This window comes from Narcine bancroftii, chromosome 7 (assembly GCF_036971445.1).
Source record: "Narcine bancroftii isolate sNarBan1 chromosome 7, sNarBan1.hap1, whole genome shotgun sequence".
Classification (NCBI taxonomy): domain Eukaryota; kingdom Metazoa; phylum Chordata; class Chondrichthyes; order Torpediniformes; family Narcinidae; genus Narcine; species Narcine bancroftii.
This window is the reverse complement of record NC_091475.1, coordinates 44,587,578-44,614,223: the sequence shown is the minus strand read 5'-3', so window position 1 is coordinate 44,614,223 and position 26,646 is coordinate 44,587,578. Positions and strand designations below refer to the sequence as shown.

At 38.5% G+C, this 26,646-nt stretch overlaps 1 protein-coding gene across 19 annotated transcripts in view; it reads left to right on the top strand.

The window, feature by feature from the left end:
• LOC138738838 (adhesion G-protein coupled receptor G2-like) overlaps positions 1-26,646 on the top strand; it is a 121,208-nt gene that overhangs the window by 57,155 nt on the left and 37,407 nt on the right. For 9 of the 19 annotated variants that reach the window (XM_069889903.1, XM_069889912.1, XM_069889910.1 and 6 more), the window contains 19 exons: positions 304-348; positions 804-848; positions 2,660-2,704; positions 3,143-3,187; positions 3,643-3,687; positions 5,500-5,544; positions 5,983-6,027; positions 8,331-8,375; positions 8,815-8,859; positions 9,256-9,300; positions 11,153-11,197; positions 11,636-11,680; positions 12,136-12,180; positions 13,975-14,019; positions 14,459-14,503; positions 14,902-14,946; positions 22,091-22,283; positions 25,904-26,060; positions 26,314-26,457. In XM_069889903.1, coding sequence (XP_069746004.1) covers positions 304-348; positions 804-848; positions 2,660-2,704; positions 3,143-3,187; positions 3,643-3,687; positions 5,500-5,544; positions 5,983-6,027; positions 8,331-8,375; positions 8,815-8,859; positions 9,256-9,300; positions 11,153-11,197; positions 11,636-11,680; positions 12,136-12,180; positions 13,975-14,019; positions 14,459-14,503; positions 14,902-14,946; positions 22,091-22,283; positions 25,904-26,060; positions 26,314-26,457 — 1,214 coding nt within the window. The remainder of the gene's footprint in view (positions 1-303; positions 349-803; positions 849-2,659; positions 2,705-3,142; positions 3,188-3,642; positions 3,688-5,499; positions 5,545-5,982; positions 6,028-8,330; positions 8,376-8,814; positions 8,860-9,255; positions 9,301-11,152; positions 11,198-11,635; positions 11,681-12,135; positions 12,181-13,974; positions 14,020-14,458; positions 14,504-14,901; positions 14,947-22,090; positions 22,284-25,903; positions 26,061-26,313; positions 26,458-26,646) is intronic. The other 10 variants (XM_069889909.1, XM_069889908.1, XM_069889907.1 and 7 more) reach the window with 10 other exon arrangements.

Here is a 26,646-nt window from a genome sequence, read left to right as displayed (position 1 = left end):
CTTGATGTTAAAATCTGCATGTGCTTCAGTCTGAAGTGATTAGTGAATGAATGAACATTTAATGTCAGAAAGACATTATTCATTGTGGATAGGTATGATTTCTGTTATATTCTGACAAGGGTGGGAGTTTCATTAAGATTTGAAGGAGACATAATTAATTACTAAATTCTTAAAAAGTCAATCTTACTCAATTATGTCCCGCAATTGGGCACCAGTGCCATAATCTAGAGACTAAATCGGTAGGAATGTGACAGACAAGACACGCTGGTTGGACTCATGTGAAATTCTTTATTATCATTGCAGAGAAGATCACGTTCACGGCGGCGACACCATCACGGAACACCACAGGTGCTGGAAACCTATTTTTTACAAATACCCCAAATGGAAGCTGATGTAATAATTTTCTGGTATTGACGCATGAACACTGCTGTTGATCTTTATATTTATTTATGTACTTCTTTTGTGAATGTGTGACTTTACGGACAGTTGAAAGTGAACAAATTATGTTGAAATGTACATGAAAACAAAGGAATCTTGAATCTTAAATGGGTAGCTGGGCTTGCAGATAAGGGAAGTATGTACTGTCTGTCTACGATGGCTGTGGAATAAAAGAGTGAAAAGGTCCACTTGTTGCCCGGTCACTGTGTGAGCTGAGAGAAGTCGAGTGCTTAAAATGTCAATCTTACTCTAGCCTGTCCTCAAATTGTACACCAGTACCATAATCAGCACACAAAATACAAATGAATATCATAGTCCAGGTCTGCAAGTTGGTCTCATGTGGAACTATGTATTTTCATTAACAGCGAGCACGAAGACACCTTCAAACTTAACTTCACAGAATACCACAGGTGCAGTAAACTTCTTTGTTAACAGTTTGGCTAAATAGGAAAGAAGGACTCAATATTGTGTTCTCATGGAGTACATGCATATATGATGTCTTTAATTTTTATTTACATGTGGATTGTGTGCCCTGCAGGTGAGGGGACAATCAATTGTCAATCCACAATGATTGTGGAAAATAAGGCAAAACTAGGCCATGTTTCAAGGCCCCATCAAAGAGTTTGCCGAAGTGATTTAATCCCATCCTCCCAGCAGGCAGCCCTGTCTAAGTCTCTTCTTATGAAATATATCTATTTCTTTAGGGGACGATATAGGAGTCTGCTGTGTAAGAATTGTAGGTGGGGTGGGGGGGGGGTTGTTGATATTATCAATATCTGTTAAACTGTTAAATAGCCCTAATCTGCATAATATACACCAGTACATGACCCGACAGAAATATGAGAAAGGAATAAGGCAGAGAAAGAATTGCTGTTTGGCATATGTGAAATCCTCTCATTCTAGGGAACATCACTGCTGGTATGAATTGACTTCAAATATTACAACATTGACCATAATTTTGTTATATGAAAAACCTGATAACGTGGCAGACATAATTTAGATAAATATGTGGTCAAAATTGTGACGGTTGTGGTATTGTTCTTTTTTTATGCATGGATTTTAGTTTTTGCAGGTGAGCACAGCAGGGTTGGAAGATGCATGTTTGGTCCATTAGGTCCTTGAAGTAATTACCTGATCAGTTTGAATCTCATCTTCTCATTGGAGTGAGATTGTGCACATCTAAATTTCAGTCATATTCTTTTGTTGACTAATATTAAGTATGCTACTACAATCTTTTTAAGCTGAATATACCAAAACACAAAAAGTAATTGCAGAAAGGCATTTTTCCTCCTTTTCAATTGTGTTTCTGTTGGACTCTACTGGAAGGCATGTTAATGTGTTAATTTGCAACTTGGTGGTGGATGGAAATTGTGCTGTTGTCTCCACCAGCTTCTCTACGAACATTCTTCCTCATGCTTCTAATTCTAAGATTAGATTTTTCAGTCTTCCCCTACTTCTGAAGACAATTATCCTTTGTACCTAACAAATAACTGCTGCTCAACCCAACCAGCAGCTTGACGATCTTGCTGAAGAATTTTTGCTTAATTCATTAAACTAGCAGACATTGACAGGTTTGAACCCCATTCACGGTTGATATAATAGCGTTATGCTAACCGCGACATTAACCATGCCACCCCATCAACAATTTTCTGGACAACAATTACAAATTATATTCATTAAAATAACATTTCCATTTTGTTCAGTTAAAACTATAATATAGGAGTATATAGAAATGGAGGGAAAGGTAAAAAAATGTACAACATAAATAAATATTATTTACGTGTGATAAACCCCAAAATGGAGCTATTTTCTGTGCAGATATTGGAAAGGAATAAAATAATGAAACCCTACCACCCCTGTATGTTTTACGGAGTGTGGGATGAATCCGGGCACCTGGTGGAAAACCTCACGGTGACGGGTGAATGTAAATCTCATTAAAGGCAGTGACTGATTCGAACCAAGTTCATTGGCACTGTATTAGTGTTACACTATCTGCTAAACTGACCATGCCACCCCAACAATAATTTTCTCAGCAACAATTACAATTCATATATGTAAAAAGGACATTTTAATTTTGTTTACAGCAGGCTGTAAACTTGTTGTATGAAAAATTGTGGTGAAATGGCAATACCTGTACAACTCTTAAGAAAATAATATTTTGTGTAATAATCTTCAAAATATCGCTCTTCAACTGATATGAAATAATATACTTTCTCTTCAGGAAATTATTCTATTGGTATGCCAGAACATCAAACCAACGCCACAGGTACAGTCAGTTTATTCTCTCAATATATGAGTGAAATGAGAAATCTGTTGCAGATACTTTGAATGGAGAAAGATCATGACCACAGGTCCCTTTTGATGTGTATACATGAGGTTGGTGGTGCTGGGACCTGAAGAACTTGATGTTAAAATCTGCATGTGCTTCAGTCTGAAGTGATTAGTGAATGAATGAACATTTAATGTCAGAAAGACATTATTCATTGTGGATAGGTATGATTTCTGTTATATTCTGACAAGGGTGGGAGTTTCATTAAGATTTGAAGGAGACATAATTAATTACTAAATTCTTAAAAAGTCAATCTTACTCAATTATGTCCCGCAATTGGGCACCAGTGCCATAATCTAGAGACTAAATCAGTAGGAATATGACAGACAAGACACGCTGGTTGGACTCATGTGAAATTCTTTATTATCATTGCAGAGAAGATCACGTTCACGGCGGCGACACCATCACGGAACACCACAGGTGCTGGAAACCTATTTTTTACAAATACCCCAAATGGAAGCTGATGTAATAATTTTCTGGTATTGACGCATGAACACTGCTGTTGATCTTTATATTTATTTATGTACTTCTTTTGTGAATGTGTGACTTTATGGACAGTTGAAAGTGAACAAATTATGTTGAAATGTACATGAAAACAAAGGAATCTTGAATCTTAAATGGGTAGCTGGGCTTGCAGATAAGGGAAGTATGTACTGTCTGTCTACGATGGCTGTGGAATAAAAGAGTGAAAAGGTCCACTTGTTGCCCGGTCACTGTGTGAGCTGAGAGAAGTCGAGTGCTTAAAATGTCAATCTTACTCTAGCCTGTCCTCAAATTGTACACCAGTACCATAATCAGCACACAAAATACAAATGAATATCATAGTCCAGGTCTGCAAGTTGGTCTCATGTGGAACTATGTATTTTCATTAACAGCGAGCACGAAGACACCTTCAAACTTAACTTCACAGAATACCACAGGTGCAGTAAACTTCTTTGTTAACAGTTTGGCTAAATAGGAAAGAAGGACTCAATATTGTGTTCTCATGGAGTACATGCATATATGATGTCTTTAATTTTTATTTACATGTGGATTGTGTGCCCTGCAGGTGAGGGGACAATCAATTGTCAATCCACAATGATTGTGGAAAATAAGGCAAAACTAGGCCATGTTTCAAGGCCCCATCAAAGAGTTTGCCGAAGTGATTTAATCCCATCCTCCCAGCAGGCAGCCCTGTCTAAGTCTCTTCTTATGAAATATATCTATTTCTTTAGGGGACGATATAGGAGTCTGCTGTGTAAGAATTGTAGGTGGGGTGGGGGGGGGGGTTGTTGATATTATCAATATCTGTTAAACTGTTAAATAGCCCTAATCTGCATAATATACACCAGTACATGACCCGACAGAAATATGAGAAAGGAATAAGGCAGAGAAAGAATTGCTGTTTGGCTAATGTGAAATCCTCTCATTCTAGGGAACATCACTGCTGGTATGAATTGACTTCAAATATTACAACATTGACCATAATTTTGTTATATGAAAAACCTGATAACGTGGCAGACATAATTTAGATAAATATGTGGTCAAAATTGTGACGGTTGTGGTATTGTTCTTTTTTTATGCATGGATTTTAGTTTTTGCAGGTGAGCACAGCAGGGTTGGAAGATGCATGTTTGATCCATTAGGTCCTTGAAGTAATTACCTGATCAGTTTGAATCTCATCTTCTCATTGGAGTGAGATTGTGCACATCTAAATTTCAGTCGTATTCTTTTGTTGACTAATATTAAGTATGCTACTACAATCTTTTTAAGCTGAATATACCAAAATATAAAAAGTAATTGCAGAAAGGCATTTTCAGGAATGCATGTTAAAGTGTTAACTTGCATCTTGGTGGTGGATGCAAATTGAGCTGTTGTCTCCACCAGCTCTTCATGTTGCGATTCTAAAATTAGATTCTTCAGTCTCCCGTTATTTCTGAAGACAATTGTCTTTTGCACCGACCAAACATCTTCTCCTCAACCAAACCCCAGCAGCTTGACCATCTTGCTCAAGATTGTTTCTTTAATTCAGTAAACTTCCAGACATTGATGGGTTTGAACCCTGTTCACGGTCGATATAATAGCCCTGTGCTAGCCGCTACAATAACCATGCCATTCCATCAACAATTTTCTGGACAACATTTACAAGTTATATTCATTAAAAATAACATTTCCATTTTGTTCAGATAAAACTATAATATAGGGTATATAGAAATGGATGGAAAGGTCAAAAATGTACAACTTAAATAAATATTATTTATGTGTGATAATCCCCAAAATAGAGCTATTTTCTGTGCAGATATTGGAAAGGAATAAATTAAAGAAACCCTACCACCCCTGTATGTTTTCGGAGGGCAAGATTAATCCGAGCTCTCAGAAGAAACCCATACGGTGACGGGTGAATGTAGATCTCAAGAAAGGCAGTGACGGATTCTTACCCAGCCCCCTTGCGCCGTATTAGTGTTATCCTATCTGCTACACTGACCATGCAACCCCAACAATCATTTTCTCAACAACAATTACAAGTTGTATGTGGAAAAAAAACATTTCAACTTTGTTTAAATCAGGCTGTACACATGTATGAAACATTGTGGTGAAATGGCAATGTCTGCACATCTCTTTAAAAAAAAAACATTTTGGCAAAAATCATCAAAATATACATGAGTGCTATATCCTGTGGAAATGAAATACAGGAATAAAACAATGAAAATATCACTCTTCAACTGATATGAAATAATATACTTTCTCTTCAGGAAATTATTCTATTGGTATGCCAGAACATCAAACCAACGCCACAGGTACGGTCAGTTTATTCTCTCAATATATGAGTGAAATGAGAAATCTGTTGCAGATACTTTGAATGGAGAAAGATCATGACCACAGGTCCCTTTTGATGTGTATACATGAGGTTGGTGGTGCTGGGACCTGAAGAACTTGATGTTAAAATCTGCATGTGCTTCAGTCTGAAGTGATTAGTGAATGAATGAACATTTAATGTCAGAAAGACATTATTCATTGTGGATAGGTATGATTTCTGTTATATTCTGACAAGGGTGGGAGTTTCATTAAGATTTGAAGGAGACATAATTAATTACTAAATTCTTAAAAAGTCAATCTTACTCAATTATGTCCCGCAATTGGGCACCAGTGCCATAATCTGGAGACTAAATAGGTAGGAATATGACAGACAAGACACGCTGGTTGGACTCCTGTGAAATTCTTTATTATCATTGCAGAGAAGACTATGTTCACGGCGGCGACACTATCACAGAACACCACAGGTGCTGGAAACCTATTTTTTACAAATACCCCAATTGGAAGCTGATGTAATAATTTTCTGATATTGACGCATGAACACTACTGTTGTTCTTTATAGTTATTTATGCACTTCTTTTGTGAATGTGTGACTTTACGGACAATTGAAAGTGAACAAATTATGTTGAAATGTACATGAAAACAAAGGAATCTTGAATCTTAAATGGGTAGCTGGGCTTGCAGATGAGGGACGTATCTACTGTCTGTCTACGATGGCTGTGGAATAAAAGAGAGAAAAGGTCCACTTGTTGCCCGGTCACTATGTGAGCTGATAGAAGTCTAGTGCTTAAACAGTCAATCTTACTCAAGCCTGTCCTCAAATTGTACACCAGTACCATAAGCAGCGCACAAAATACAAATGAATATCGTAGTCCAGGTCTGCCGGTTGGTCTCATGTGGAAACATATATCTTCATTAACTACGAGCACGAAGACATCTTCACCCTTAACTTCACAGAATACTACAGCTGTAGTAAACTTCTTCATTAACAGTATGGCTAAATAGGAAAGAAGGACTCTATATTGTGTTCTCATGGAGCACATGCATATATGATGTGTTTCATTTTTATTTACATGTAGATTGTGTGCCCTGCAGGTGAGAGGGGAATCAATTATCAATCCTAAATGATTATGGAAAGTAAGGCAAAATTAAACCATGTCTTGAGGTCCCATCAAAGAGTTTGCTGAAGTGATTTAATCCCATCCTCCCAGCAGGCAGCCCTGTCTAAGTCTCTTCTTATTAAATATATCTGTATGTTTAGGGGACGATGTAGGAGTCTGCTGTGTAAGGACTGTGGGGGGGGGGAGGGGAGGGGGGGGGTTGTTGATATTATCAATATCTGTTAAACTGTTAAATAGCCCTAATCTGCATAGTATACACCAGTGCATGACCCGACAGAAATATGAGAAAGGAATAAGGCAGAGTAAGAATTGTTGTTTGGCTCTTTTGAAATCCTGTCATTCTCGGTAACGTCACTGCTGGTATGAAATGACTTCACATATTACAACTTGGACTGTAATATTTTCATTTGAAAAACTTGATAACATGGAAGACAGGTTTTAGAAAAACTTATTGTCAAACATTGAGTCTCGTGGGTTATTATTTTTTTTGCTTTTGCACGGGTTCTAGTTTTTGCAGGTGAGCCCCGCAGGAGAGAAAGATGCATGTGTCGTCATTTAGGTCCTTGAAATAATTACCTGATCAGGTTCAATCTTATCTTCTTACTGGGGAGAGATTGTTTACATCTGTTTTTCAGTCATTCCCTTTTGATGATCATATTCAATATGCTTCTACAAACTTTTAAGCTGTATATACACCATAATATAAAATTAATTGCAGAATGGTATTTTTCCTCCTTTTTCTGTAGGACTCTACTGGAATGCATGTTAAAGTGTTAACTTGCATCTTGGTGGTGGATGCAAATTGTGCTGTTGTCTCCACCAGCTCCTCTGTAAACATTCTTCTTCCTGCTACAATTCTAAAATTAGATTCTCCGTCTCCCCTTACTTTCGAAGACAATTATCCTTTGAACCATGCAACTAAATGCCTCGTCAACCAATCCGGCAGTTTGACGTTCTTCCTAAAGAGTGTTTCCTTAATTCAGTAAACCAGCAGACATTGACAGGTTCAAACCCCTTTCACTGTTGATATAATGGCCTTGTGCTAACTGCTACACCAACCATGCCATCCCATCAAAAATTTTCTGGACAATTACAAGTCATATTCATTAAAAATAACATGTCCATTTTGTTTAGATAACACTATAAAATAGGTGTATATAGAAATGGAGGGAAATGCAAAAAATTTACAAGTTAAATAAATATTAATTTTGTGCGATAATTTTTAAAAGAGAGCTATTTTTTGTGCAGATATTGGAAAGTAATAGAATAATGAAACCCTACCACCCCTGTATGTTTTCAGAGGATGGGATGAATCCAAGCATTTGGAGGAGACCCACACAGTGATTGGAGAATATAAATCTCATTAAAGACAGTAACGGATTCGAACCCAGCTCCCTGACGCTGTATTATTGTTAGACTAACCGCTACATTAAACATGCCACCCAACAATAATTTTCTGAACAGCAATTACAAGTAATATGTGTAAAAAGGACATTTTAATTTTGTTTACATCAGGCTGTAAACTTGTTGTATGAAAAATTGTGGTGAAATGGCAATACCTGTACAACTCTTAAGAAAATAATATTTTGTGTAATAATCTTCAAAATATCGCTCATCAACTGATATGAAATAATATACTTTCACTTCAGGAAATTATTCTATTGGTATGCCAGAACATCAAACCAATGCCACAGGTACGGTCAGTTTATTCTCTCAATATATGAGTGAAATGAGAAATCTGTTGCAGATACTTTGAATGGAGAAAGATCATGACCACAGGTCCCTTTTGATGTGTATACATGAGGTTGGTGGTGCTGGGACCTGAAGAACTTGATGTTAAAATCTGCATGTGCTTCAGTCTGAAGTGATTAGTGAATGAATGAACATTTAATGTCAGAAAGACATTATTCATTGTGGATAGGTATGATTTCTGTTATATTCTGACAAGGGTGAGAGTTTCATTAAAGTTTGGAAGGAGACATAATTAATTACTAAATTCTTAAAAAGTCAATCTTACTCAATTATGTCCCGCAATTGGGCACCAGTGCCATAATCTAGAGACTAAATAGGTAGGAATATGACAGACAAGACACGCTGGTTGGACTCTTGTGAAATTCTTTATTATCATTGCAGAGAAGATCACGTTCACGGCGGCGACACCATCACGGAACACCACAGGTGCTGGAAACCTATTTTTTACAAATACCCCAAATGGAAGCTGATGTAATAATTTTCTGGTATTGACGCATGAACACTACTGTTGTTCTTTATATTTATTTATGGATTCCTTTTGTGAATGTGTGACTTTACGGATAGTTGAAAGTGACCAAATTATGTTGAAATGTACATGAAAACAAAGGAATCTTGAATCTTAAATGGGTAGCTGGGCTTGCAGATGAGGGAAGTATGTCCTACCTAGTTACTCTTTGAGCTGAGAGAGGTTGACTGTTTAAAATGTCAATCTTACTCAAACCTGTCCTCAAATTGTACACCAGTACACGCAAAATAGAAATGAATATCATAGTCCAGTTGTGCAGGTTGGTCTCATGTGGAACCACATATTTTTATTAACAGCGAGCACGAAGACACCTTCAACCTCAACTTCACAGAATACCACAGGTGCAGTAAACATCTTTGTTAACAGTATGGCTAAATAGGAAAGAAGGACTCAATATTGTGTTCTCATGGAGCACATGCATATATGATGTGTTTTATTTTTATTGACATGTGGATTGTGTGCCCTGCAGGTGAGGGGACAATCAATTGTCAACCCACAATGATTGTGGAAAATAAGGCAAAACTAGGCCATGTTTCAAGGCCCCATCAAAGAGTTTGCTGAAGTGATTTAATCCCATCCTCCCAGCAGGCAGCCCTGTCTAAGTCTCTTCTTATGAAATATATCTATTTCTTTAGGGGACGATATAGGAGTCCGCTGTGTAAGAATTGTAGGGGGGGGGGGTTGTTGATATTATCAATATCTGTTAAACTGTTAAATAGCCCTAATCTGCATAATATACACCAGTACATGACCCGACAGAAATATGAGAAATGAATAAGGCAGAGAAAGAATTGCTGTTTGGCTAATGTGAAATCCTCTCATTCTAGGGAACATCACTGCTGGTATGAATTGACTTCAAATATTACAACATTGACCATAATTTTGTTATATGAAAAACCTGATAACGTGGCAGACATAATTTAGATAAATATGTGGTCAAAATTGTGACGGTTGTGGTATTGTTCTTTTTTTATGCATGGATTTTAATTTTTGCAGGTGAGCACAGCAGGGTTGGAAGATGCATGTTTGGTCCATTAGGTCCTTGAAGTAATTACCTGATCAGTTTGAATCTCATCTTCTCATTGGAGTGAGATTGTGCACATCTAAATTTCAGTCATATTCTTTTGTTGACTAATATTAAGTATGCTACTACAATCTTTTTAAGCTGAATATACCAAAACAAAAAAGTAATTGCAGAAAGGCATTTTTCCTCCTTTTCCATTGTGTTTCTGTTGGACTCTACTGGAAGGCATGTTAATGTGTTAATTTGCAACTTGGTGGTGGATGGAAATTGTGCTGTTGTCTCCACCAGCTTCTCTACGAACATTCTTCCTCATGCTTCTAATTCTAAGATTAGATTTTTCAGTCTTCCCCTACTTCTGAAGACAATTATCCTTTGTACCTAACAAATAACTGCTGCTCAACCCAACCAGCAGCTTGACGATCTTGCTGAAGAGTTTTTGCTTAATTCATTAAACTAGCAGACATTGACAGGTTTGAACCCCATTCACGGTTGATATAATAGCGTTATGCTAACCGCGACATTAACCATGCCACCCCATCAACAATTTTCTGGACAACAATTACAAATTATATTCATTAAAATAACATTTCCATTTTGTTCAGTTAAAACTATAATATAGGAGTATATAGAAATGGAGGGAAAGGTAAAAAAATGTACAACATAAATAGATATTATTTACGTGTGATAATCCCCAAAATGGAGCTATTTTCTGTGCAGATATTGGAAAGGAATAAAATAATGAAACCCTACCACCCCTGTATGTTTTACGGAGTGTGGGATGAATCCGGGCACCTGGTGGAAAACCTCACGGTGACGGGTGAATGTAAATCTCATTAAAGGCAGTAACGGATTCGAACCAAGTTCCCTGGCGCTGTATTAGTGTTACACTATCTGCTAAACTGACCATGCCACCCCAACAATAATTTTCTCAGCAACAATTACAATTCATATATGTAAAAAGGACATTTTAATTTTGTTTACAGCAGGCTGTAAACTTGTATGAAAAATTGTGGTGAAATGACAATGCCTGTATATCTCTTAAAAAAAACATTTTGGCAAAAATCTTCAAAATATACATGAATGCTATATACTGTAGAAATGAAATAATGGAATAAAACAACGAAAATATCACTCTTCAACTGATATGAAATAATATACTTTCACTTCAGGAAATTATTCTGTTGGTATGCCAGAACATCAAACCAACGCCACAGGTACGGTCAGTTTATTCTCTCAATATATGAGTGAAATGAGAAATCTGTTGCAGATACTTTGAATGGAGAAAGATCATGACCACAGGTCCCTTTTGATGTGTATACATGAGGTTGGTGGTGGTGGGACCTGAAGAACTTGATGTTAAAATCTGCATGTGCTTCAGTCTGAAGTGATTAGTGAATGAATGAACATTTAATGTCAGAAAGACATTATTCATTGTGGATAGGTATGATTTCTGTTATATTCTGACAAGGGTGGGAGTTTCATTAAAATTTGAAGGAGACATAATTAATTACTAAATTCTTAAAAAGTCAATCTTACTCAATTGTGTCCCGCAATTGGGCACCAGTGCCATAATCTAGAGACTAAATCGGTAGGAATATGACAGACAAGACACGCTGGTTGGACTCATGTGAAATTCTTTATTACCATTGCAGAGAAGATCACGTTCACGGCGGCGACACCATCACGGAACACCACAGGTGCTGGAAACCTATTTTTTACAAATACCCCAAATGGAAGCTGATGTAATAATTTTCTGGTATTGACGCATGAACACTGCTGTTGATCTTTATATTTATTTATGCACTTCTTTTGTGAATGTGTGACTTTACGGACAATTGAAAGTGAACAAATTATGTTGAAATGTACATGAAAACAAAGGAATCTTGAATCTTAAATGGGTAGCTGGGCTTGCAGATAAGGGAAGTATGTACTGTCTGTCTACGATGTCTGTGGAATAAAAGAGTGAAAAGGTCCACTTGTTGCCCGGTCACTGTGTGAGCTGAGAGAAGTCGAGTTTTTAAAATGTCAATCTTACTCAAGCCTGTCCTCAAATTGTACACCAGTACCATAATCAGCACACAAAATACAAATGAATATCATAGTCCAGGTCTGCAAGTTGGTCTCATGTGGAACTATGTATTTTCATTAACAGCGAGCACGAAGACACTTTCAACCTTAACTTCACAGAATACCACAGGTGCAGTAAACTTCTTTGTTAACAGTATGGCTAAATAGGAAAGAAGGACTCAATATTGTGTTCTCATGGAGTACATGCATATATGATGTGTTTTATTTTTATTGACATGTGGATTGTGTGCCCTGCAGGTGAGGGGACAATCAATTGTCAATCCACAATGATTGTGGAAAATAGGGCAAAATTAGACCATGTTTCAAGGCCCTATCAAAGAGTTTGCTGAAATGATTTAATCCCATCCTCCCAGCAGGCAGCCCTGTCTAAGTCTCTTCTTATTAAATATATCTTTATGTTTAGGGGACGATGTAGGAGTCTGCTGTGTAAGGACTGTGGGGGGGGGGGAGGGGAGGGGGGGGGGTTGTTGATATTATCAATATCTGTTAAACTGTTAAATAGCCCTAATCTGCATGGTATACACCAGTGCATGACCCGACAGAAATATGAGAAAGGAATAAGGCAGAGTAAGAATTGTTGTTTGGCTCTTTTGAAATCCTGTCATTCTCGGTAACGTCACTGCTGGTATGAAATGACTTCACATATTACAACTTGGACTGTAATATTTTCATTTGAAAAACTTGATAACATGGAAGACAGGTTTTAGAAAAACTTATTGTCAAACATTGAGACTCGTGGGTTATTATTTTTTTTGCTTTTGCACGGGTTCTAGTTTTTGCAGGTGAGCCCCGCAGGAGAGAAAGATGCATGTGTCGTCATTTAGGTCCTTGAAATAATTACCTGATCAGGTTCAATCTTATCTTCTTACTGGGGAGAGATTATTTACATCTGTTTTTCAGTCATTCCCTTTTGATGATCATATTCAATATGCTTCTACAAATTTTTAAGCTGTATGTACACCAAAATATAAAATTAATTGCACAATGGTATTTTTACTCCTTTTCCTTTGTCTTTCTGTAGGACTCTACTGGAATGCATGTTACAGTGTTAACTTGCATCTTGGTGGTGGATGCAAATTGTGCTGTTGTCTCCACCAGCTCCTCTGTAAATATTCCTCTTCCTGCTACAATTCTAAAATTAGATTCTCCGTCTCCCCTTACTTTCGAAGACAATTATCCTTTGAACCATGCAACTAAATGCCTCGTCAACCAATCCGGGAGTTTGACGTACTTCCTAAAGAGTGTTTCCTTAATTCAGTAAACCAGCAGACATTGACAGGTTCAAACCCCTTTCACTGTTGATATAATAGCCTTGTGCTAACTGCTACACTAATCATGCCATCCCATCAAAAATTTTCTGGACAATTACAAGTCATATTCATTAAAAATAACATGTCCATTTTGTTTAGATAACACTATAAAATAGGTGTATGTAGAAATGGAGGGAAATGTAAAAAATTTACAAGTTAAATAAATATTACTTTTGTGTGATAATCTTTAAAAGAGAGCTATTTTCTGTGCACATATTGGAAAGGAATAGAATAATGAAACCCTACCACCCCTGTATGTTTTCAGAGGATGGGATGAATCCAAGCATTTGGAGGAGACCCACACAGTGATCGGAGAATGTAAATCTCATTAAAGACAGTAACGGATTCGAACCCAGCTCCCTGACGCTGTATTATTGTTACACTAACCACTACATTAAACATGCCACCCCAACAATAATTTTCTGTACAGCAATTACAAGTCATATGTGTAAAAAGGACATTTTAATTTTGTTGTATGAAAAATTGTGGTGAAATGGCAATACCTGTACAACTCTTAAGAAAATAATATTTTGTGTAATAATCTTCAAAATATCGCTCATCAACTGATATGAAATAATATACTTTCACTTCAGGAAATTATTCTATTGGTATGCCAGAACATCAAACCAACGCCACAGGTACGGTCAGTTTATTCTCTCAATATATGAGTGAAATGAGAAATCTGTTGCAGATACTTTGAATGGAGAAAGATCATGACCACAGGTCCCTTTTGATGTGTATACATGAGGTTGGTGGTGCTGGGACCTGAAGAACTTGATGTTAAAATCTGCATGTGCTTCAGTCTGAAGTGATTAGTGAATGAATGAACATTTAATGTCAGAAAGACATTATTCATTGTGGATAGGTATGATTTCTGTTATATTCTGACAAGGGTGGGAGTTTCATTAAAGTTTGGAAGGAGACATAATTAATTACTAAATTCTTAAAAAGTCAATCTTACTCAATTATGTCCCGCAATTGGGCACCAGTGCCATAATCTAGAGACTAAATCGGTAGGAATATGACAGACAAGACACGCTGGTTGGACTCGTGTTAAATTCTTTATTATCATTGCAGAGAAGACCATGTTCACGGCGACGACACCATCACGGAACACAACAGGTGCTGGAAACCTATTTTTTACAAATACCCCAATTGGAAACTGATTCAATAATTTTCTGGAATTGGTGCATGAACACTTCTGTTGATCTTTATATTTATTTATGCAATTCTTTTGATAATATGTGACTTTACGGACAATTTAAGGTGAATAAATTATGTTGAAATGTACATGAAAACAAAGGAATCTTGAATCTTAAATGGTTAGCTGGGCTTGCAGATAAGGGAAGTATCTACTGTCTGTCTATGATGGCTATGGAATAAAAGAGAGAAAAGGTCCACTTGTTGCCCAGTCACTGTGTGAGCTGATAGAGGTCGAGTCAGCACACAAAATACAAATGAATATCATAGTCCAGGTCTGCAGGTTGGTCTCATGTGGAATCATATATTTTCATTAACAGTTAGCACGAAGACACCTTCAACCTTAACTTCACAGAATACCACAGGTGCAGTAAACTTCTTCATTAACAGTATGGCTAAATAGGAAAGAAGGACTCAATATTGTGTTCTCATGGAGTACATGCATATATGATGTCTTTAATTTTTATTTACATGTGGATTGTGTGCCCTGCAGGTGAGGGGACAATAAATTGTCAATCCACAATGATTGTGGAAAATAGGGCAAAATTAGACCATGTTTTCGAGGGCCCATCAAAGAGTTTGCTGAAGTGATTTAACTTCATCCTCCCAGCAGGCAGCCCTGTCTAAGTCTCTTCTTATGAATTATATCCGTATGTTTAGGGGACGATAAAGGAGTCAGCTGTGTATGGGCGGTGGGGGGTGGGGTGGGTTGTTGTTATTCTCATTATCTGTTTAACTGTTGAATAGCCTTAATCTGCATAGACCCAACAGAAATATGAGAAAGGAATAAGGCAGTGAAAGCATTGCTGTTTGGCACATATGAAATCCTCTAACATTAGGGAACGTCACTGGTGTTATGAATTGACCTCAAACATTACAATTTGGACTATAATTTTGTTATTTTAAAAACTTGATAATATTGGAGACATGATTTAGAAAAACTTATTGTCAAATATTGCAACTCTTGTGGTTATCGTTTTTTTGTTTTTGCACGGTTTCTAGTTTTTGCAGGTTCGCCCAGCAGACAGAAAGATGCATGTTTGGTCCATTAGATCCTTGAAGTAATTACCTGATCAGTTTCAATCTTATCTTCTCACTGAAGAGAGATTGTGAACATCTGTTCTGCAGTCGTTCCCTTTTGTTGACTAACATTCAGTATGCTTCTACAATCTTTTTAAGCTGTATGTATAAAATTTAAAAAGTAAATACATTAAGTTGTTTTTGCCTCTTTTCTCTTGTCTTTTTATATGACTTACCTGGAATGCATGCTAATTGTTAATTTGAAACTTGTTGGAGGATGTAAATTGTGTATTTTTCTCCATTAGCTCCTCTGTAAACATTCTTCTTCATTCTTATATTTCTAATGTTACATTCCCCAGTCTCCCCTTGTTTCTGAAGATAATTATCCCTTTTACTGCCCAATTAAATGCCTCCTCAACCGGTCCATGGGCTTGAAGTTGTTCCTGAAGATTGTGAGTGCTCTTGTGTGAATAATTCTGGTGCAAATTCTTCTGACAGTTGGAGAGTCTTTAATTATCTTAAACTAGTACGCAACTGTCTCATTATCTTTGCTGGCACGTGTTTGACTGTCCCCAAAGGAGCCGGCTCAGTCTTTATACGGGCCAGTGATTGACAGCGTGCATGTGGGGCCAGCCTCCCAGGTTGCCTACCTGCAGGTACAGTGGTTGCCCCCTCTCGTACGCTGGTAGGACTGCGGCCAGTGTAGTTGTTTTATCACCACATTCACCCCCTTCTTAAAATGGGTCCTTGTTGGGTTGTAGGGGCGGTCGGTATCCTTGGTACTCCGTAGTATTTACAAGTTCAGGTAGTCCGGTGATTGCCTATGCCTCTGGGACCATCGCAGTTAGGCTCTTTGTCAATGGTCTGTAGTGGCAGGGCCACCTGAGGATCGGCTGGGTCCAGGGTGGCCAGAGCAGCCAGCAATGCAGATGGGATGGTATCTGGCAGAGTTTGGTTTCAGGTGTGGGGTGGGGCCCTCTAGAGAGGCGGAGAATAGATCTTGACTCCCGGGGGATCATGGGTGGGCCAATGGTGCCTGGGGTGAGAGAGCTGGGCCCCTGCTGATGCCAGGTCCCTGGTCGAAACAATGTCCTCCTGTTTACTGGGTGTCCTCATATCTACTGGGGTAACTGGCGTAGGTGTAATTTGGGTTTAAATGGAGGAGGTGCACCTGCTTGTCCGGGGGTTTAGATTTGTGGGTCCTAATGTGTTTGTGGAGGGGTACTGGTCCCGGGGACATCAGCCACACTGACAAGGAGATGCCAGTCGCCAATTTCCTAGGAAAGGAGAAAAGGCATTCATGAAGTATCTGATTGGCAGCTGTGCACGAGCGACTGTATGGCGTGGAGTGCCTCGGGGAGGGCCTCTTGCCAATAGTTGATGGACCAGTCTTTCAACCTCTTGGCCAGGAGGACTGCCTTCCAGATTACCCTGTTTTCACGCCCCACCTGCCCTTTGTCCCAGGGGTTGTAGCTAGTCTTGCGACTAGCCACGATACCTCACACAGCCAGGTACTGGTGCAGCTCCTCACTCATGAAGCTAGACCACAGGTCACTGTGGATGAAGGCTGGGTATCTAAACATGGTGAAGATTTGAGCCAGTGCCTTGATAACAGAGATGGTGGAGGTGTCATGGCAAGGGATGGCGAAGGGAAAATGGAAGTAACCAAGAGAAAATAGACGTTCTTGTTTATGGAAGGCAGTGGCCCCTTGAAGTCGATACTGAATTGCTCGAAAGGTCAAATGGCCTTCACTACATGGACCTGTGGTGGGTGGTAGAAGTGCAGTTTGCACTCTGCACAGACCCTGCAGGACTCAGTCATAGTCCAGACTTCTTGGATCGTGAAGGGGAGGTTCTAGGACTTAATGAAATGGTACAGGCGCATGTCACCTGGTGGCACAGGGTGTTGTGAAGCACCTGAAGCTGTTCAGACTGCGCACTGCCACAGGCCTGGGACAGGGTATCAAAGGAGTCATTTAGCTTCTCCAACCTATACTGGATTCTGTAGCTGAAAGTGGCCAGCTCTACTCTCCAGCACAAGATCTTGTCATTTTTGATCTTGCCTCTGTGGGTGGTGCTGAACATGAATGCCATTGTGCTCTGGACTATAGGAAGAGTGAACATTCTGCTTGCCAGGTAGTGGTGCCAGTGGCAGACTGCTTCTATGATCACCTGTGCCTCCTTTTCGATGGAGGAGTGTCCGAGCTCTGAAACGTGGAATCCTTGATTGAGGGTGGCCACGAGGGCAATATCAGAGGCATCACACTCTGCCTGGAATGGGGTGTCCTCATTCATGGCATGCATCGTGGCATTGGTGATGTCCTATCTGATGTGGGCAAAGGCCACTTGCACCTCGGTGGGGAGGAGAAAAGTCGTGGCTTGGGCCAGTGGGCAGACTTTGTCTGAGAACCGGGGGACTCACTGGAAATAGTAAGAGAAGAGCCCTAGGCACCTGTGCGGGGCCTTGGGCATGTGGGGGAGGGGCAATTCCATTAGTGGGTGCATGTGTTTGGGGTTGGGACCAATGACGTCATGTTCCACAATGCACCCCAGGATGGTGAGGCGGGTGGTTCTGAACATGCAATTCTCCCTGTTGTAGGTGAGGTTTAGCTGTCCAGAGAAATCTCTCCAGGTTGGTATCATGGTCCTGCTGGTCATAGCCACAAATGGTGACATTGTCCAGGTATGGGAAGGTCACTCTTAAAGTGTGCTGGTCTACCATGCAGTCCATCTCCCGCTGAAACATGGAGACTCCATTTGTGACCCCAAACAGGATCCGGCAGAACTGGTAGAGGCACCTGTCTCCCTCAAAGGTGGTGTAAGGTTTATTCCAGGTATGAATGGGGAGCTGGTGGTAGGCCGACTTCAGATCAATTGTGGAGAAAACCCTGTACTAGGCTATCTCGTTGACCACGTCGGCAATGCGGGGCAGTGGGTAGATGTCCAGCTGGGTGTCCTGATTGATGGTCTGACTATAGTCAATGACCAGTTTGCTACCCCCTTTTACGACAAGGACCTGGGCTCTCCAGGGGCTGGTGCTGGGTTCTATAACTCTTTCTCACCTCGGCCTTGATAAAGGTCCTGTCAACCACATAGCTGCTCTTGGCAGCTATGGGCTTACAGTCTGGTGTCAGGTAGTTGAAGAGGGATGGAGGGGGCACCCATAGGGTGGAGAGTCTGCAGATGGACTGGGGGCAGTTGCTGAACTTTGTGCTGTGGATGATGAGTGGAGGGAGTGGGCCACCGAAGCAAGGGTGAGGCTGTGGAGGTGACACTGGAAGTCTTGTCCAAGGATATCGGGGCACAGAACTTGGGCATGGCCAGAGCCTGAACCCTTGGTATGTTCCCCCCACCCCATCACTGTCAAGTTCACCAAGCAGCACTCTAGTGCCGTTATGGAGTGGCCCTGAGCCATGAAGGCGATAGTGAAGTTCACTGGGTATACTTTGAGTTTCAGCGTATGGACCACATTTAGATGCACAAAGCTCTCTGTCCTACCGCTATCATTGCTTACCTGGAGGTACAATGGTTGCCCTGTGTAGTAGACTGCTAGGAATGCAGTCAATGTAGTGGCTGTATCACCACAAAGAGTGTTTCCTTTAAACCAGCAAAGGTGCATTCAGCTATTTATAAAATCTCAGATATCGACTTTCAAGACTACAAAGCAGCTCCTCAGTCCACAAAAGTTTAGAATCTATTCTGTTTCTGCCATTATTTGGAGGTACAATGAAGTTGGATAAGAAGTCAAGGTTGTGTTGTGGGGCAGATGAAATGGATTGGTGATAGGAAGTGAACCACACTGATGGATTTGAAAACTGAATGTTGAAGTGACATCAAGCCCAAAGATGAGCTTTAAACAATAAAGGACATGTATTACTGGTGATGGGTATCGTTTCTCTTTAATTCTGACTAGACGATGGATTTGTTCCGTTCAGTGTTCAAGGTAATGTCAATAACTATGAAATTCTTTAAATATTAATATTAATTCGCTTTGAACACTACATCAGTGTCATAATCTGCAGATACATTAGAAAACCTTATACTTTTATTAGAGGTCATAGGAATGCTACTCCAACATCATTTCCACCAAATATCGGAGATAAGATACTGTCAGTATGTCATTTGACAGCATTAGAAATATTAAACAAATACAAAAGCTGTAGATGTAATCTTCAGCAGACAAAGAATTGCTGGAGGAACTGAGCAGTTCAGACAGCATCCATGAGTAAAAATGGTCAATTGATGAATAGTCCAGACCCAAAACATTGAATAACCATTTCTACCCATGGATGCTGTCTGAACTGCTCAGTTCCTCCAGCAATTTTTTGTCTGCTTAGTACTATTATAACCTGATGCAGAAATAATGTTGTTCAGAAATATGAGGATTGTTTATGTGATTTATTTTTTATTAATCTGGAGATTGCAGGCATTGGTATCTTTATTGCCCATCCCTTCAGCAAAAGGCAGAAAAAAAACTACATGTAGATCCAGTCTCTCCTCCATCAAACTTCCAATGCTATTATGAAAGATCATTCTGAAACAAATTCCATTGGTTCAATCCTTATCTTAAAAAATAATTCCATAAAAATATTTTTCCCTCATTCTCCTCTGCTTCATTTATAATTTACAATGAATCCATGAACCCTAACTATTGACTGAATTGCCAGAGTTAAATTCCACTTCTGGACATAATCAAAACTCTTTAGATTTTTGAACAGATCTACAAAACATTCCTTTCTTCCCCCTGCTCCAAGATATCCAATGTAATTGAATTTAATCTGTCATTCAGGTAAATGTCTTCTGTGCCCAAACCAAGAATTTCCTTCCTAATGACTGGTTTTCTTTATTATCCATCAGATGGGATTGAACCCATCTATTTGAAAATAGGGAGTGTTTTGCAAAGGGCTGCATGAAAATCATGTCCTAATTTTATCTCTTGCTTCTTGATTATTATCTGGAAGCCATGAGACAGGATTGCCTACTGACCTGCTATTGGAAAAAATACTCCTTATTTCCCCATCATAATCCTTCAGAACATTGAATGCCTCTGTGAAATTTTCCCTTGCTTACAGAAAATAGTTTTGCCTGTCACTCAGGTAAATTACTCCTGCGTCCAAACCACGGATTTGACGTCGTTCCTATTGAATTATTCCCCAGAAATTTATACATCTCAGCTGCACCTGAGATATAATCAGTTAACTGTACAGGTTTTGAGAATGTTTTGTAAATTACAATCCCACTGCAGTTGGACATAAAGCTAAAACTCATTTACGGAGGCATCTGCAAAGCTTTCCAGAAATTGGGTGCGTTCTTCAACATTATCAGAAACACAGCAAAATTGGACAGAATGTTTGGGGTAGTGGGGTTAGGAGGTTATGGGAAAATTTTCTTCTTAGTCTCATATTAAAACTTGGTATGATTTTGGTTGAAACGTCATAATTAAAATTTGCCCTACGGACAAGGCGATAACTTGTTAAAAGTTCTGGAATGAAATGTGAGGCCCTATTAAACAACAGTAATGAAAGTTTAAACATTTTTCAATGATATTGCAATGATATTGCATTTTTCAATGATGTTATAATATTTGCTAATGAGGTAGGGTCATGTCTGGCAGTTAATTATCTGATGTGCAATACACAAATGATGAAGAGACTCAGCAAGTCTCACAGCATCCAAAATGCTGTCAGTGTAACTGTTCAAAGAGTGTCTGTTGAAGTAAATGTTACAGGTACTGGAAAGGTACTGAATACTCCTGGTCATAGATCACATTTCCTCAACTTGGAATTAGCAATTAGTTTGCCAAACCAATGGTCCTCACATCCCATACAGTGGATGAGTAAGCTGAGGAGGTACAGATATGCAAATTAATTTTGATTTACATTATTTTTTATTAATGTTTATTTACTTAAAAATATTAATTCCTGGAATGAGAGGTATTTTCTATGTAAGTGGCTAGATTTATATTCTTTGGTGGGTGGAAGAATTAGGGGTGATTCTATTGAAATATATAAAATCTTGAAGGGGCATGACAGGAGATGGGAGAGTCTTGAACATTACAAGATGAGAGGGTAGTTATTTAAAGCTGAGGTGCATGGGAGCTTCTTGCAGAAGGTGGTGAGTCCCTGGAATTCTTTACACCAGACAATAGTGGAGACATGATCATTGAAGTTATTTATGGAGGAAGTAGATGAATGTTTGAAAAATCTGAACATTGAATGCTATGGTGAAATGGCAGAAAAAGAGTTAAGGGTCGGGGCAGATCAGTCATGATTATAAGAAATAGCAGGGCAGATTTGAGGGGCCAAGTGGTCTACTGCTATACTGCTATTCATATTTTCTTAATTCTACATAGTTCATAAATAGTTAATTAATTCTATCTTGATCATTTGTAAATAAAGTATTTTGAAGAACTTTGGAAAGATGGTATTATTCTTCTCCAGAAACACAGTGGGACATCCTTTCCTAACTTTATCCTCTTGTTGTCTTCAGAAATTCTACTAGAATTCACAGACATCCTGAATGCCACAGAATTAAATGTAACTGCTGTGGGTGCAATTGTGTCCAATCTGGAGGAGATTTTGCAAATGGAGAGTATAGATGAAAGCCTTGCGACATCGCTTGTTCTTACGATAAGCAATCTCCTCAATGCCTCCCCCGATGTTGTTGCTTCATTTTCCACAAGGTAAGTTTAATAGCAACAACATTTATATTTCATGTAATATCTTTAACAGAGATAAATTAGCACCACTTTTATAAAACTTAGCGCTGAGCTACAAAATTCTAAACACATGACCAAAAAGATATTCTTAGCGAAGGGCACTAATTACTGTCCTTTCAGAAGATATGAAAGGCAAGGAGATTCGGAGATCAAATTTGAGAATTGATGGGATGGCCATCAGTGTAGCAGTAAAATAGACAAGGATATCCAGGAAACCAGAAATGGGGGAATACAGAGAGTTTGGAGAGTTACAGAGTTGGAAGCAGTAGTGGAGAGATAGGAGGAAGGTGTTGGAGACAGCTTAGAGATATTAAGAAAGTGGAACTTTTGAACTAAAATGCTTTTATATCACAATTAGCTGGTGGCCAGATGAAGAGGATGCCTATCTACCAAATGGAAAAGCCTCCAACTCTTGGAGATTAACTCCAGTAGTGGCGAAATTGAAGGCTCAATGGGATTATTCAGTATGGGAGTAGTATAAAAATGGTGGGAGTGGGATTTTTTTTTAAAAATTTCATTTGCATCAATACGTACATATAAATTCTTCATCATATAACAATAAAAAAGATATAATAAAAAAGATACAAAATGATATATAAATTTTTCTTTTTATCCTGCTCCATCTCCCCCAAAGAAAAGAGAGAAAAAAGAGAAAACACCTGAATTTATTTATCATTCACTGTTCATATATTCCTAACATTTTATCCTATCCTGTACATATTAATTGGGAGGATCGAATGTTATGGACAATGTGGATGGACTCTGACTGATGAAATCCATATATGGTTTCCAAATCATATAAAAATTCATAATATTTCTGTCATGTGCACAGTACAACTCTTTCTACTTTATAGGATTGTATTGTATTAAGTTTCAATTTTTTTGTTTCTCTTCATTATTATAGCATGCAATTCCTTTTCTAAACACAATCTTTGTCTAATTGATCTACTTATTCATATATTCCTTCTTTATTTAAGATGTGTAACATTATTTTTCATAGTCCCATATAATAAATTTATTTGCTACTAAGTGTTCATTAATTTCTAGAAAAAACTTTATCTGTTGTCTCATAAATTCACAAAAGTCCTTCCTCTTTAAAAGTACTGTATTATAACCTACATTTTGTTCTTCTTCCAACGCAATTGACATCATTAAAGGTGAATGATCAGATAATATTCTTGCTTGATGTTCAATCTTTTAAACTCTAGCTTGTAATTGTGTAGAGACTAAAAACATATCAATACGTGAATATGTCTTATGTCGAAAATTATAAAAAGAATAGTCCCTATCATTAGGATGAATTTTCCTCCAACTATCAACAAGTCTCATCTCATTCATTATATCTGTCACAATTTTAACAACTTTATTTTTAACAATATTTCCAACTGATCTATCTAGTTTTGAATTAAAAGTAAAAATTAAAATCTCCACCCATTATTATTTTCCCTGGGCACTTAATAATTGCATAAAAATATCTTGTATCATCCACATTTGATGCATATATATTCATTAACATCCAATATCCTGAATCAATTTGACAAATAATCATTTCTGCTTTATCTATAGTTGTATCCAATATTTTAATTGGAAATTTTTAATTTATTAATATAGCTACTCCTCTGGCCTTGGAATTAAATGAAGAAGCCAATACTGATCCAACCCAATCTCTTTTTAACTTCCCATGTTCTATTTCAGTCTAATGAGTTTCCTGCAAAAAAAGCTATATCTACTTTAATCTTTCATATAATTTAACAATTTCTTTTGTTTTATTGGATTCTGAATTCCATTAATATTAATACTAATAAAACTCAATTTTCCTGCCATTAAGCACCAATATTAAATCTTCTGACAATCTATTGTCCCTTTCATGGGAGTAGGATATTGAAGCATGTGGGGGAGATTGTGATACACTTGCTTGAGAGTCCATGGGAAGTCCTCCCACCAGTCCTGGCCCACTGCTTATGCTGGAATAATACTTAATTGCTGGTAAATTCAAATGATTGTCAACATCCACAGAATGTAAGATTGGTGTCTAATTATTAATCTGTGACTTGCTCCTCATTCCTCACTCCATTTGAACTTGATAGGTCTGAAAACTTGCATGAGTGAGTGCAGCTCAAGTATCTTTCAAGAAGTTTGGCATCAAGAACTAAGCAGTCCACTAAATGATACCTATCCACTGCCCTAAACATCTGTTGCCTCCACCATAGGTGTGAATTGGTTGCAGTGTGCTCCACCAATAAAATGTACTGCTGTTCCACTGCCAGGCTACTCTGAAAGTACCTTCCCAGGGTATAGTCTTATTGTCAAGAAGAATAAGTGCAGCATGCAGGAACACCACTGCCTGCAGGTTCCACTCAAGATGCACATGATCCTGACTCACTCCTTCTACGATGCTTGGTATAACCCTGGAACTCCCAACCTGTGGGACAACACAATGGGAAAGTAGCTTCACAAAAAGATAGCAGTGATTCAAAGTGAAGGCTAACTACAATTTCACTGAAAATTAGGGATGGGCAATAAATGTAGGTCTTTGCCAAAGATATGCAAATGTGACCCCCCCCCCCCCACAGAAAATGTATTGAGAAAAAGTCTTTCACCCTCCTTCTGAATCTAGCTCACACTTTGTTCAGGTTTAAAATGTGCGCCTGGTATCCACTGAACAGTAATGTAGGTGTCTTCCCAAGTGGGGCATTTAATTTTTCACTGCAGAATTTATCAATTGTATGAGTTATAAGGAGCGGTTGGACAACTTGGGTTGTTTTCTCTGGAGCATCAGTAGCTGGACAGAAACCCTTTAAAATTATGAGAGACATTGACAGGCTAGAAAGTCAGAATCGATTTTGTAGGGTGAAAATATCAAAAGCTGACAACATGCATTAAAGATGAGAGTGGGTATGTAGAGGAGATGTGTGGGCAAGTTCTTACACAAGAGAGTGGTAGGTGCTTGGAACAGGCTGGCAGGGAAAGTGGTGAAAACAGATTTGATAGCAGCATTTAACAAGCTTCTTGGTAGACACAAGAATCTGCAGGGATTGGAGGTATTTGGATCATGTGCAGGGAGAAGAAATTGAGTATCAGTTGGCATTGTGTTTGGTGAAGACATTGTGGGCCAAAGGGACTGTTCCTGTGCTATACTGCTGTTCTGGGTATAATCATCGGGGAGGTAAAATTTGAAGTGTAAAGGTAAAAAGTTATTGATTGACAATGACAGAGCAACCTCAACAAAGAAGCCACAGAGTAACTAACACTATTTCTACAGTAGTTCTCAATTTAGAAAAGCAGTCAAAACTACAAACTTGAATGAATGAATAAAGAAGAGATGCAGATGCTTCATATCTTTGGATTTATCAACCCACTTTATTGTCCACTCAACTATCTAATGCTATTTTTTTTTAAAGCAGCACCTCTAGATGGAGTATATGTATGTAAATATATTTTTGAAAATATCAAATCATTTCTTTGAGTTGATTGCCCAGTAAGTGGTAGATTTCCATGTGAATCGAGCACCACCTCTTTCTTCCTCCAACTTTCTCATTCATGTATCATCCCCCCAGCAGCTAACAAAGATTGTTCTTCACCAGACTAATAAAAAGTGTTGACGCCATTGGCCTGAAGCTGGACTTCACAACCGAATCAATAAACATCACCTCATCCTCTTTGGCTCTGGCTGTGTCCAAGTTCAACTCTACAGCCTTTGGTGGATCAGACTTCAGCATCAGTAACATCACCAACCTACAGGTACCACTGGAGCCAAACATTCCACCATATTTCTAAATATTTGGGAGAAAAATAGGGTAGAGTTTTGCTTGGAACTTAATGGTGGGACTATTAGGAAATTATGCTAATTCAAATGCAAATCTACACAATGTCTGTGGTCGTAAGTGCACAATTAAAAAATCTGGAACTTGCTGTCCAATGTGTCTAGGTCCTAAAAGATTTATCTTACTACTGAGTTTTAATTGTCTGTGCAATTATTGATCTCATGCTGCAGGTTTCTCTGGATGAAAGAACCTCTCAAGGAAATTTTGCAGCTATTAACCTTCCATCGTCACTACTGAATAAGCTGACACCAGAGGAACGGGAGAAAGCTTCAAGAATCCAATTCACCTTCTATGAAAGATCAATATTTTTCCAGGTAGATTTCCAACCACTGTTTTGTTTACCTTTGTTTTTAATAGACTCCAATGATCACTTATGAGATTTGGACATTAATATACATATTGTAGGTAGAGCTGTGGAAAGGACAACCTTCAGTCAAGACTTTCTTGGTGTCTTATCCATTGAGAGGGAATCTTTTTTGGTGTGAGGTTCATTCTAACCTGTA